Source organism: Protobothrops mucrosquamatus, unplaced genomic scaffold (genome assembly GCF_001527695.2).
Source record: "Protobothrops mucrosquamatus isolate PMUCROS unplaced genomic scaffold, P.Mucros_1.0 scaffold555, whole genome shotgun sequence".
Taxonomy (NCBI): domain Eukaryota; kingdom Metazoa; phylum Chordata; class Lepidosauria; order Squamata; family Viperidae; genus Protobothrops; species Protobothrops mucrosquamatus.
In genome coordinates, this window is record NW_015386858.1 from 1,481,419 (window position 1) to 1,494,963 (window position 13,545).

Sequence of the window (13,545 nt, forward strand, 5' to 3'; positions counted from 1 at the left end):
TAGGTAGGTAGATAGATAGATAGATAGATAGATAGATAGATAGATAGATAGATAGATAGATAGATAGATAGATAGATAGATAGGGGTAGGTAGGTAGGTAGGTAGGTAGGTAGGTAGGTAGATAGATAGATAGATAGATAGATAGATAGATAGATAGATAGATAGATAGATAGATAGATAGATAGATAGATAGATAGATAGGGGTAGGTAGGTAGGTAGGTAGGTAGATAGATAGATAGATAGATAATTATTGTTATAATAAACTTCCCTAACTTGCAGTATCAACCAAATTTTTCAACCAGCAGTGCAGACCTCCTTTTCCACAAACCAGACATTGCATTGGAGTGTGTGTATATATATATATTCATCCTTTATCAATTTCATATCCACAACCTGAAACCCTGCTAAAAACCTGAGGAATTGTGTGGGATTCCTCTCCATTTCCATATCACCAAGGGCTGATTACGAGCAAACTTCCCGTTACCACCTCAAACTCACTTTTAAAAAAAATACTCTTAAGTTTTCCTCCAATGGAAAAAAAATCATTACAACAATCTCATCTGCAAAGGTTTTTTTTTTTTTTATCTTCACCCAAAACAGCTAACTTAGTGTGGGAAGGCAGAGAATAAATCCTGTTAAGATAAGAGAATCTATAAGAGCAAATGCTCTTGCGGGACAGCTCCTGATATTTCTCATCATGGCTATTTGGTCTGATGTTACAGTGTAAAGCATCACTGGAAGTCATAGAATAGCACTTTTCGCAAGAGTCACAGGATCCCCACTTCTGCCTTAATTTTACTAGTACGCTCAAGTCTCATTGAATTTATTCACACTTAAGTGTATATACGGCTCTAAATAATCAGGAATGCACAACTTGTATCCATTCAGACCTTGGTTGAAAGCAAAAGTCAGAGCAGTGGGACAGTACTGGAGGGCTATAAGTGGAGGATGACTTCATCTGTGAATGAGGCAGTCAGTAGCGCGTGCACAAAAATGCCTTGTCTGGCAGCAACACTCTTGTCTTCCTCCGGGAAGTCTTAAAAGGAAGACATCGTCTCAGGCAGTATCATAGAGACCAGGTATCACACAAGAAGGATCCCACCTTAAAATGCTGTTGGTTAGAAGCAAGACAGGAAGGAAAAAAGGGAAGAAATACCCAGAGTCCAAGTAAAATCAGGGTTTCTACTTGGTATGGAGCGCTGATCCATGGGATGTGAGGTTTCTCCAATGCACTTTACTTGAAACTCACGGGCCGTGATGCAGAAGAGTGCATATTTGGCTGTTTATATAAAGGGGGGGGGTCTCTTATTTGGCTGCCCCAAATGCCTTGGGCTGGCTCTTCTTTTCCTTTTCATCTTTACCTTGTATATTTCTAATACAAATCCTTTCTGAGCTGAGAGTCCTGGTCCCTTCTTTTTGTGCAAAGCATCTAGCAGGGCTGATGGACTGAATCATGTGCCAAGCAGATTGCTTTAATCTCCCCCCCCTTAATCCTCACAATAGCTCCCTTCCCTCTTTTTTTTTTTTTTTTCAGAGAGGTGATTTTACAAGGTCGGTCCTACAAAAGGATCAATAACAGCCTCCAAAGTCACCTTTCCCAGATCAGTGCTGATTGCAGTAACTCTCTGCTCCCTGGAGCCTTCTTCCCTCACTTAGCTGGCTTTAGTTCCCCTCTCGTCTCCCATCGCTTCTTGTCCTTCTTGGGTTTTGTGTTGTTGTGATGACTTCTTTGCAAAAGTAATTTTTAAACACTTTTTTTTTTATTTTGGGAAAGGAGTTTTCTTAAAATAGCTGTGGCCTCCCTTACCCTTTTTTTGTTCTTTCCTATTCCAGCTGTTTTGTGGTTCTTTTCCCCAAAGGATGGGAATAGTCTATGCAGACTCTTTGTCTCTTGGAAAAGAGATCACTGAAAATGTAAGACTGTAACACAAGTTATTTTGGACAAATTGAAGATTCATTCAATCCAGACCTTTGCATTCAGAGTTTGCCAATCAGATGGGCAATGCAAAATTAATCTGAATTGGACAAGGATGATGGTCATCTGTTCTCAATCTCTAGTAATGAGTGGTATGCTGACTCTGACTATGGAATCTGCATTCAGAGCAATCACGTTAGTTCAGTGACAGAAAATGTCTTGGAAATGAAATCTAGCTCTTTTTAAAACACACATTTGTCAGTGACACTGCCAGTCGGTAAGAGAAAAAAGGCCCCTTAGGCTGGTAATATGTTGTTTAACTGGTTTAAATTTAACTGAACTTATGTATTCCCATAATCTTTCTAATTAAAGCAACTTTGAACATTCGATACAATGAATTATCCATTGTTCCCTATTCATTTATTTCAGTGTGAAGGGACAAGCAAACACAATCGCCCATTATTGAAAAAAAGGCCATTTTTTCCTGTTTCATTCCGTATCTTCAGTATCACTTCAGAATCAAAAATAATTATAAAACATCATATGGGCCCTTTATGCATAATAAAATTTTGGTTCATTTCTAAATATAATTTGAATTAAAATTTGCAGAAACTAAAGCAGGCCTGGGCAGCATAAATATGAAATATTTGTTATATAAAGTGAGTTCTTTGCTCATCCTGAATTTTGTACCAGTTTCATTTGATGATCTTGAATTAATAATGTGTGGGGGAAGGTAAGCAATTCCATTTCTCCTTGCAATTTTAAAGGTTTGCAATTTTAAAAACCTCTTTCATGTTTGTTCTTGTGGCAAATTCATGGCACTATGTAGATACCTAAGGTATTTAAGTTATGACACTGTATGTAATATGTCTTTACATGTAATATTAGAAACCAGACCCTACAAAGTGATCTAATGGGAAAAGCAAGTTGTTTACATATATTACATGCATTCACTTTTTAAAAAAAAATATACAATATCAATATCAAGCACCATGAAAATCAGAAGATCCAGGCAGTTCAAATGGGTATAATGACTCTTAGCAACCGTATAGATAGATTTTCTCTGTGACAATCTGTCCCTAACTGGTCCTTCTGGTCTTCTAATGGTGCACCCATCACCACTGAAAATGAGTCCATCCAACTTGCTACTGGTTGTCCTGTTCTTCTCTTTCTTTCCACCTTTCTCAATGTTTCAGCCTTCTCCAGAGAGTTAGGTCCTCCTATAATGTATCCAAAGTAGGATAATTTGGGCCTGGTATATACTTTAAACAGCCTNAGTGACAGGACCTGGGAAGTTGCCAGGGTCCCCGGTGGGGAAGGAAGCCAGTGCAACCCCCACACATCTAGGGCTCTTGGGTTCTTTCTCTCCTCTGCTGCAGGAGAAGAAGAGATCTGGGGCTGAGATAGGGGACTGTAGTGCTGATGCTCGAAGCTCTGGTGACCTTGTATAACCAGTAGCTTGGCTTGTTGCCTTGTGATTTATGGATTGCCATCTATCTGGCTCAAGATGGAAAGTAACTGGATATCTGATATCTCAAGTGTTTAAAAATCATTCAGAATAGCCACAAAAAAAAAGCCTAATTTTGATCAGAACAGCTCCACTGTTTGTATGTGTTCAGCCTTTTTCTTCCATATCTCCAGACTAAATTCTTTTTCTTGAAATTGCTATTCTTGGGTAGGGAATTCAAGTATTCAACTTCTTTTCTGCTTTTCCTCGGGGGGGGTGTAGATAGAATGGACAAAAAGGAACAATTAAAGTAAAAAAAAAAATAGCAGCCGAAAAAAATGTCTTTAAAAAATCATTAGGCAGTCAACATCTGAACTCCTTGCGGCTATTTTCAGACTTTAAAAATGGGGAATGATATAATGATAAAAATGATACATGAAGGAATTATCAAAGTATAGACTTGGGCTGCTGTTAGAGCTTATGGTCTCATGTCACCAGTATTTGTTGGATGGATGGATGACAGGTAAGTAGATAGATGGATGGATGGATGGATGGATGGATGGATGGATGGATGGATGGATGGATGGATGGATAGATAGATAGATAGATAGATAGATAGATAGATAGATAGATAGATAGATAGGGGTAGGTAGGTAGGTAGGTAGGTAGATAGGTAGGTAGGTAGGTAGATAGATAGATAGATAGGGGTAGGTAGGTAGGTAGGTAGGTAGGTAGGTAGGTAGGTAGATAGATAGATAGATAGATAGATAGATAGATAGATAGATAGATAGATAGATAGATAGATAGATAGATAGGGGTAGGTAGGTAGGTAGGTAGGTAGGTAGATAGATAGATAGATAGATAGATAGATAGATAGATAGATAGATAGATAGATAGATAGATAGATAGATAGATAGATAGNTCCCTAACTGGTCCTTCTGGTCTTCTAATGGTGCACCCATCACCACTGAAAATGAGTCCATCCAACTTGCTACTGGTTGTCCTGTTCTTCTCTTTCTTTCCACCTTTCTCAATGTTTCAGCCTTCTCCAGAGAGTTAGGTCCTCCTATAATGTATCCAAAGTAGGATAATTTGGGCCTGGTATATACTTTAAACAGCCTCTGTTTAATCTCCTCCTCTCTCTCTCTGGTATGGCTGGAGTGGGGCAAGATGGAATACTTTAGGAACATGCTGAGGCTAGAAGGGTACTTGGTTCTGTGGCCTAGAATTTTGCATGATCTTGAGGATAGTTGAGGAGGGAAAAATATTAAAGATTCTGGAAAGTTAGTTAAGGTTCAGTTCTCCTAGTGACAGCTTGGCCATTAGGAATGTTTTTTTGACTCACTTCATCCCTGTTTTTCCATGAAGTCCCATTTGAGTAAGCAATTATGCCTTCTTCAAATCATGGCTGTTTGTTTTTATTCGGAGGCAAGGTAAAGCATTAAACTAAGCAAGTCAGAAAATGAAGAAGGGCCTTTACATTTAGATAACAAGGCACTCTTTTATTGCTTCCCAGCTGTATCTACTCTGGCCACAAAACAAGTTTTTGCTCAACTGCCACCTTCTTCCCTCCCTTTCAATAGCAACAGATACCGTAGAAGGGTACAAATGTTCTCATGCTGGCTCTTATAGTTTTGATTTGTGGTAAAATCAGGCGTTGCATCCACAATCCAAAATAGTTTGCTAGAAAAATTTCTTCATTTTAATGGTAATTCAGTTAGCATTGTCAACCGTGATAGACATTTTCCTTTCCTTTCACGATTCATAGGCCTGTAGTTCAATTTAGGTGAGTTTAATTTAGGCAACTTTAAATTAAACTTTGCATAACTTTAATAGCACCCAGTTACAGGCAGATTCTTGTGAAGATGGATTGGAGGGATAAGTCCTCACATGAAGATCTGGATATTGTCTCAAACTATTGTTATAATTCTAAAGTCAGCTTTCCTCAACCTCAATTTGCGGTCCTACTCTTAAACAGTACTTGAACTGTATGATTCTTTGTGTTTCACCATTCCAAATTGTATTCTTGTACTCGTTCAGGTATCGCTAGTTTGTCTTTGGAGCAGTTATGTATCCTCAAGGATACTCTGCTTAGACATTTCTTCTTCCAGAATAGCCATTCTTTCCAGATTCAGCCCATCAGAGTAATTGCATTCTGTTGCCATTTTACTATTCCACTACAGCTTCTGTGACCTACTATTCTTGCAAGCTGTGCTCATATTCTCCCATTTTCTTGGTAGCAGCAATGAAACTCCGAAATGAGAGAGCTAGAGGCAGCATGCATGCTTAAGTAATTGCCTTTTAGAAGGCATTGAATAAGCAGGAGCAACAGCTTGTCAGATGAATTTGTGTCGGCAGGGCTGGAAGCTGGCAATATCAGTGGATAGACATTGTTGAGCTGCAGGCAAAAGAGATGTACTGAACAATTCCTGTGATCTTAAGATTTCTTTGACTCAGACCCAGGAAAGCCATGGTTTGTAACCAAGTAATAAAAACATGGATAGGCAACGTGGGCTGCCTACCTGTCCCTTCCTGTGCTGTCACCCATTGTCCTCCCTGGAACCTCTCCTCATTACACTGACTGTTTTTTTGAAGTACCTGTACCTAAAAGACTTATTAAAAGAGCTGTCAGTATGTAAGAAACATTTTTAATTTCAGACGCTTTAAAAATAACACCTACTTGGCATCATTTTTCTGTTCTCTTGAGGGGAGGGGTTGGATTTTTTGGTTTCGTTTTTGCTTGTTTGTTTCATTTTTTATTTCTGCCTGGTTCTTCACCTTGAGTGTAGCCTTCATGTGGCAGAAAAGCAAAAAAAACCAAAAAACAGGTGTGGTCCTCAGACACTAGAAAGTTGCCTACCCAGTGTTTTTGTTTTTATTTTATTTTATTTTATTTTATTTTATTTTATTTTATTTTATTTTATTTTATTTTATTTTATTTTATTTTATTTTATTTTATTTTATTTTATTTTATTTTATTTTATTTTTTATTAAAATCCCTTAATTAAACAGAAAAAAAGAAAAAAGTTTGTATACATGTGTTTGTGTGTATATTTTATATATAGGTATATATGTGTGATATGATTTATATACATGCATGCATGAGATATGTAAGTCATGCTTGTACTGTGTGTGTGTGTGTGTGTATTCAATACTACACAATCTTCCCCTTGTTTGCACTCCATTTAAGGCAATTACGGTCAGTTAGGACAAATGGCCCTATCACACGGTCAATGTGTAAAAAACTAGGTTAGCAAGGCTTATAAGAGATCTTTCTCCACCCCAATGCTTTACTCTGAAGACACTGGCAGTGGACCAGCGAAAGCTAAGTTTGTTTTAACATTGTAAATAGTTGTTTTTATTGTTTTAAATTTTTTAACAATAAACAGCTGATTTATATTTATCCCGGAGTTCGAAGATTGTGTAGTATTGAATAGATATGCCCGGGATTCGGATTTTTACAGTTATTAAGGATATGTATGTATGCATGTATGTATGTATGTATGTATGTATGTATGTATATATGTATATATGTATGTATGTATATAAAGTTTGTATGTATATGTAGAGAGAGTTTTATAAAGAGTTTCAATGAAAGATGAACTTATTACATTGTCGTCATTTGTAACTGACTCATCTTGAAGGGTAGGAAACAGCAGTATATATGGGTTAAAGCAACGAGCCTCTAGCTGTACCGGTGGTGAAAGGGCCCAGCTACATGGTCACAAAAATTACATGACACTGTTCTGGCAGAACTGTATGATATCACATCAAGATGTTCTCTGAGACTAGATCATTAAACAGAAAATTAGCCTTTTAGGTTTAGGCTTAACTCTTGTCTCAGAGAGTTCAGTTTTCAGGATGGCAGAGGGAATCCAGACTTCATTTGCAGCCTAAATTATTCTACCCAGGATGGGCTGCATCCTAGTATTTTACTGTTGTACATCTCAGATCTAAGTATCTGGAAGACCATCTTAGTGCGGGGGATGAACTTGGACATCCTGGCCAAACTTGGGATGAAAGGGGAGCTATTTAAACAGCTGTTTCCCGCTCTTACTAACCTCCCCTTCCCTGTGGAGACATGTGAGGCAGTTCCAGTTTACAGCCTGCTCTTTTGACACGGGCTCTGTTACTGGCGGGGAAGCAGGAAGAGTATCCCCTCCCTTTTTGTTCATTTCTGATATATGTCTATAGAGCAGGGCAGCTCTTAGAAGAGTCTGGATGTTCTTCCTTGTAGAGCCAAAGTCTGGAGAGTCAGTGGCTCATCCTGCTCAGCCACAGTGTGGAGGAGAGACGACCGAGATTTACAGGATCTCTGTGCTGCCACCTGGGGCACAGTTATTCTCTGCCAAGCCTGGACTTTTCTTCTTGATTCTGTGCTAGGCAAATTCACTGTGGTTCAGCAAAGTTGCAGAAATACTTCAGGCGCGCAACATATATCTTAAAATGACAGATGATTTGGATTTAACCAATACTGCCGTGAACTTGCTTTCATTCTGCTAAAAATAATTGAGGGAAGAAAGTGTAGAACGAGATAGCCAGACTTTTAATTGGTTATTGTTTGAAGCCGGTCACGTTGTGCATCACTCCATTCATCATGGAGATCATGGAGATTTATTTCTCAGTTGCTTTTATTATATGGACAATTTTGGTCGCCATACTACAAAAAAGATGTTGAGACTTTGGAAAAAGTTCAGAGAAGAGCAACTAAAATGATCAAAGGCTTGGAGACTAAAACATACGAAGAACGGCTGCAGGACTTGGGTTTGGCTAGTCTAAAGAAAAGAAGAAACAGTATTCATGATAGCAGCATTCCAGTATTTGAGGGGCTGCCACAAAGAGGGCGTCAAACTATTCTCCAAAGTACCAGAAGGCAGGACAAGAAACAATGGTGGGAAACTGACCAAAGAGAGAAGCAACCTGGAATTAAGGAGAAACTTCCTAACAGTGAAGACAATTAACCAGTGGAACAGCTTGTATTCAGAAATCGTGGGTGCTCCATCACTGGAGGTTTTTAAGAAGAGACTAGACAGTCACTTGTCTGAAATGATATAGGTTCTCCTGCTCGATCAGGGAGCTGGACTTAGAAGACTTCCACGGTCCCTTCCAGCTCTATTCTGTTCTATTCTTGCAAAGCCACCCTGATAGAGGATTCAACTGTAGTGGAGGATTTATTTATTATATTCTTAATCTATTCAATAATAAAAGCTTGTTGGCTGGATTATAAACTAAGACCACTGTATAACAATAATTAGCACATTGTAGTACACATCACAAATATAGAAACATCCACATATAAAAAATGTGGCACTTCAGATATTTAAAATGCCAAACAAAACTGTTAAAGTTTTATGTGCATGTAGTGCAGGGTTTGTTTATTTTTGCACAAAAGAATTTTCTAAACTTGGTGCATTATTATTGTTGTTGTTGTTGTTGTTGTGGTGGTGGTGGTGGTGGTGGTGGTGGTTCATTGCATAGTCAGCCAGATGTTCAGATGGACTTGGCATTTTTATCTGCCTATCGAGTCCTTCCCAAGGATCTGGGATAGGCAGATGTGGATGTTTGATGGTGTTACGGATACCGTTGTAGGATGGAAGCTGTTCCAAGTAAATAAGTCTTTTGCAATTGACTGATGGTGAATTTGTCAATGCTGATGGTGTTCAAGGGGTGCTCCAATTGTTTTGGGATTGTACCCAAGGCACCTATTACTATTATTATAGTTCACCCAGTAACTTTTGTTTCCCTCAGATGGATGAAGACAGTATCTTTCTTGATGGATTAACTTTAGAAGTGCTGACAACTAAAAAAAGTAAATGAAAGCTACTTCTTTGTGGGCATTTGTAAATGCTTAGAGATTCACATTATTGCTCCCTTCTCTCCCCACACCTTGAGTAGAAAGGTGAACTCAGAAATCTCTTAGAAAAGCAAAAATACTTTCTCACAGGGATTGGGGAATCTTCAAATAAACATAAGGTTTCCCTACAGTATTCATTAGTTAACCTTTTACCATAGTTAGAGGAGTATGCAGAATAAGATCTTCAGGAATAGGTTTATCTCATCTTGTATCTCAGGAATCTGATGTTTCAGATGTTACATTAGCACATCCAAACATTTAGAAACTGTGAACAAAAGAAGATTTTTCTAAGGAACTCTTCTGCTACATGCTTGCTTATTTTTAATTCAGTCCCTCTATCTCAGATTAAGTCTTTCTCTGCTTTTAACATACTTGTGTTTTATTTTTATTTTTCTGGATTAATGCACTTTGGGTTATTGTGCTGCTTCTCTTTTTACTTTCCTAACTGTTGTAAAAATGACTCCATGTGACTAGTTCCTACATAACACCTACAGCTTTCAATAAATTTGACCCAGTTTGTCAGAAGAGTGGGTGGGGCTTGAAATAGCACTGCGAAGCAACTGGACTCTGTTTTTACAGATAGCCAATTTTAGTTTCCCCGAGAAAACATGTGCAGGCTAAATTAATTTTTTTTTTTCAGTGAGAAACAAAAACCCTCAGAGAGGGGAGACAAGACCAGACACAAGATTAAACAGGGAGAGCACAAGATATTTGTTGGGAATCATTTGAAAGCTTGTGTACGTTTTTAATAACATAAAAGCTTTTTTGCATATGAAACTATCTGCTGTAACAGAGACAAAATGAGATACAGGAAGCAGACCCTCTTGGGTGAATCAGTAGCCATTTTTATAAAGTGCCTTTGAGCCTCACTCAGGCTTTTGATGCTAACCCCATGGTAATTATTCAAGTGGAAAAATATATGGAAAAGAAGCATTTGAAGAGCAGAGGGGCATTCTGGCTAATTTAAAGTTTTCTATTTGTACTACAAATCCAACTGGGGCAGAGATGGTTTAAAATCACCCAAAGGAGAAAGGATGCTGTTTCCTTAATAGGATGCTTGGAACTCTCCTTAGATACTCTGAGGGTCTCGGCATGGTATTCTGTCCACAGTTTTTGTCTTCCTTCATAAATTACATCTCTCTGTCATCAGACAATTGGTGGCAGACTTGGCTTCTGCCTTTCAGCAGCTGCCTGTTGTCAGTTTATATTATAATCACAGACGTAAAGGCCAGAGAGCTAACCCAGCCTGGGTCCTGTTCCAGGTTTGTGCCAAGAATATATTTATTAACTATATTCTGGGCTGCCAGAATTTTCAAGGGGACATGTCTAGCCATGAAGTTGCTTCTTCCCACCCAGTTGCATTTCAGCACTGGGTTGTAACAAGTCAATGAAAATGTTGTGTTTGTGATAATAGTTGGGAATGTCATCAGACTGACGTGGAAAAATATGGTCTTATAGATAGCTAAGTTCCAGCATCTTTCATTGTTGGCCAACTGCATTGGGATTACTGGGAGTTGTAATTCAGTCACATTTGAGGGCCAAATTCGCCACTCTGTTGAAAAGTAGGCGAGACTCAAGGCTCTCCAAGTTCCTGACAAGAGTGCACGTTCCATATGGAAAACCTTGTCTCAGTATGGAGACATCCAACCCAAATGTGAATCACTGAGGTCGAAAGAGTCCAAGGAGAGACATGTGGGAATAAAAGGGAGACTAGACTGTTGGTTTTCCCAAGAAATGAGCATATAGAATGGCCAGAGCAGTAGCCCAGGAAACGCCCAGTAACTTTGGCTGCCTGACTAATTATTCAGTCTGACGTCCAGTTTAGTTTATGCTCCTGCCAGAGACAATGGAGGAATATATGAGCAGAACTGAGTCCTGTGTGCTTGCCCTTGGTTACAGAATAGGGACAAATAGGTCCCCCTAGAACAGGAGTGTCAAACTCGCAACGTCACATGATGTGTCGCAACATATCGTGACTTTTTTTTTCCATTGCTGGCAATGGGGTGGGCGCAGTTTCACCGTGATGCATCCGGCCCACGGGCCGGCAGTTTGACACCCCTGCCCTAGAATAAGAAGACAAAAGGGATGCCAAACTAGACTCTTTGCTACACTCTCTTCTTTTTCCTTTTTGACCCACATCAACTCAAGTGAGCATTTTATATTGAAAGAACAAAAGTATCATATACCTCACAACCTCCCCTCCAAACATGATGGCAGGCCCAAATATCAGTAGTTTACTTAACATGTGTCAAGAACTTCACAACTCATCGTACGCATTAGCTCAGGAAGCTATACAGGAAGCGAGCTGGCTGTGGATGGAAGTCAACGGGATGTAATAAATGGTGTGGGGTCTTACAGTAGAGAGTGAGGAGACCATATCACTTGACTTAATCTCTTCTGTAAGCTTGTTCCATCAGAGTTACTCAAAGCATCTTGCAGTTAAAACAGTATGAATGTGTGTTGTTTATTTTGTTTTGTTTATCCTTCCTCCTACTCCCATAATAGAGAGGAGAGCCAAGGCCGAGGCAAAAGTGTCTTGCCTAAGGCTGCTAGCAAGTTTATGGTTGAGGTGAGAGCTAAATTAGAAGCTTCTCATTTCCTGCTTGTAGCTATTCTACAGCCTTCCAAAGGGTGCCTCATTCCTCTCTTTCACCATTATGCCAAGGTATCTGAAGATTATTCTCCCATGATACATTTGTCCTCCGACTGTCCCACTTATAGTCTTCTCTTCTCTTGCCTACAGGCATGCTCAGGCTTATGAATTATGCCATCCCTATCTGGTACACCCTATAATTTCCAGCACCTCTGCTGGGATGATTAGTATGTATATAGAATCTAGCTGGATAAAAGGTGTATTGGAAACTATTTACATAATTCGGACAATCACCTCCTCAACAACTGAAGCTAGTCTGAGAGCGTCTCAGACGTTCCTCATCACTGGGGATGACAACAAATAAAGAGTATTAATTTGTAAAATAGCTACCTTTCAGGAGTATTTTTAAATCTAACACCTGAGAAGGCCATCTCACCCAGCCGAATATAGGCTCAACCTTTCTCCTTGGAATCTAGCTAGAGCCCCTTGGCCTACAATAAATTAACTAGGTTTCATCAGAGCCACCAGAGTAAACTCAATCTAAGTTCTCTTTCAGGATAAGCTTCATAACATTTACTTTAGCACTAAAGGATGAAATAAGAACAGGGTTGGGGTATTTTTGGTGTTAGAGGCATGCAAATGCTTGCTGTGCCATGGGCTGACAGGATAGTGTGGTTAGGCTTCCAGTTCATCATTACTGTGAAACGTAGGCCTTATAAGTACAGGTACAATGTAGTCACTCACCACAATTCTTACTTATTTTCCCCTGGCAGATGGACCCAGTGCAGAAAGCAGTGATCAACCATACGTTTGGGGTCCCTGTAACCAAGGCCAAACGCCCCATCATCTCCTGCAACGTCTGCCAGATCCGTTTCAATTCTGAGGTAAGTCTTTAGAAAGTCCTGACACTTTGCTCTGCCTTTCAGTGACAAATGATATATAAATACCGGCAGTCCTCAACTTACAACCATTTGTTTAGTGACTGTTCAGAGTTACAATGGCACTGAAAAAAGTGACTTAGAACCAGTTTTCATACTTAACACCGTTGTATTATGCCTATGCTCATGTGATCAAAATTCAGACACTTGGCAATGTGTTTATGACGGTTGCTGTGTCCCAGGGTCATGTGATCACCTTTTGCACATTCTGACAAGCAAAGTCAACGGGGAAGCCAGATTCATGGAACAACTTTGTTACTAACTTAACAATTGCAGTGATTCACTTAACAACTGTGGCAAGAAAAGTTATAAAATGGGGCAAAATTCACTTAACAGCTGTCTTGTTTAGCAGTGGAAATTTAGGCTCAGTTGTGGTTGTGAGTCAAGGACTACCTTTACATTGCTGAGGTCACATGTGCTTTACTTGCCCAAATTCAGTTCTTTAGGAGAATTGAAAATATATAACAATTTGGAGAATGGGTGAAGTTTCTCATGTTGGGTTAGATGATGATTATATTGTAAATTGCAAAGAGGGTTTGATCATTGTCCAGCCTGTGTCTCAAGACATAATTTTTCATACATTTGAATAAACAACATAGTCCTGATTGCAATATAACACAAGTATAAAGAAAACAAAAAATGTGCCAGATAGCAAATCTGCAGATTAGCATATGATCCAATAGAGTGCTGAGTCAGAATATAAGTCTCTATATTTTTGAATGATGGGAAACTCCTTGGTCTGAAACCAAAATAAGATCTTGATGGAGATTCCTAGATACCCCAGAGACATTGTATGAG

At 39.1% G+C, this 13,545-nt stretch overlaps 1 protein-coding gene across 1 annotated transcript in view; it reads left to right on the forward strand.

Annotated features, from left to right (window-relative positions):
• The window catches only part of ZNF385A (zinc finger protein 385A), a 104,289-nt gene that overhangs the window by 36,711 nt on the left and 54,033 nt on the right, over nucleotides 1-13,545 (forward strand). Inside the window, exon 2 of the mRNA XM_015817142.1 lies at nucleotides 12,583-12,693. Coding sequence (XP_015672628.1) covers nucleotides 12,583-12,693 — 111 coding nt within the window. The remainder of the gene's footprint in view (nucleotides 1-12,582; nucleotides 12,694-13,545) is intronic.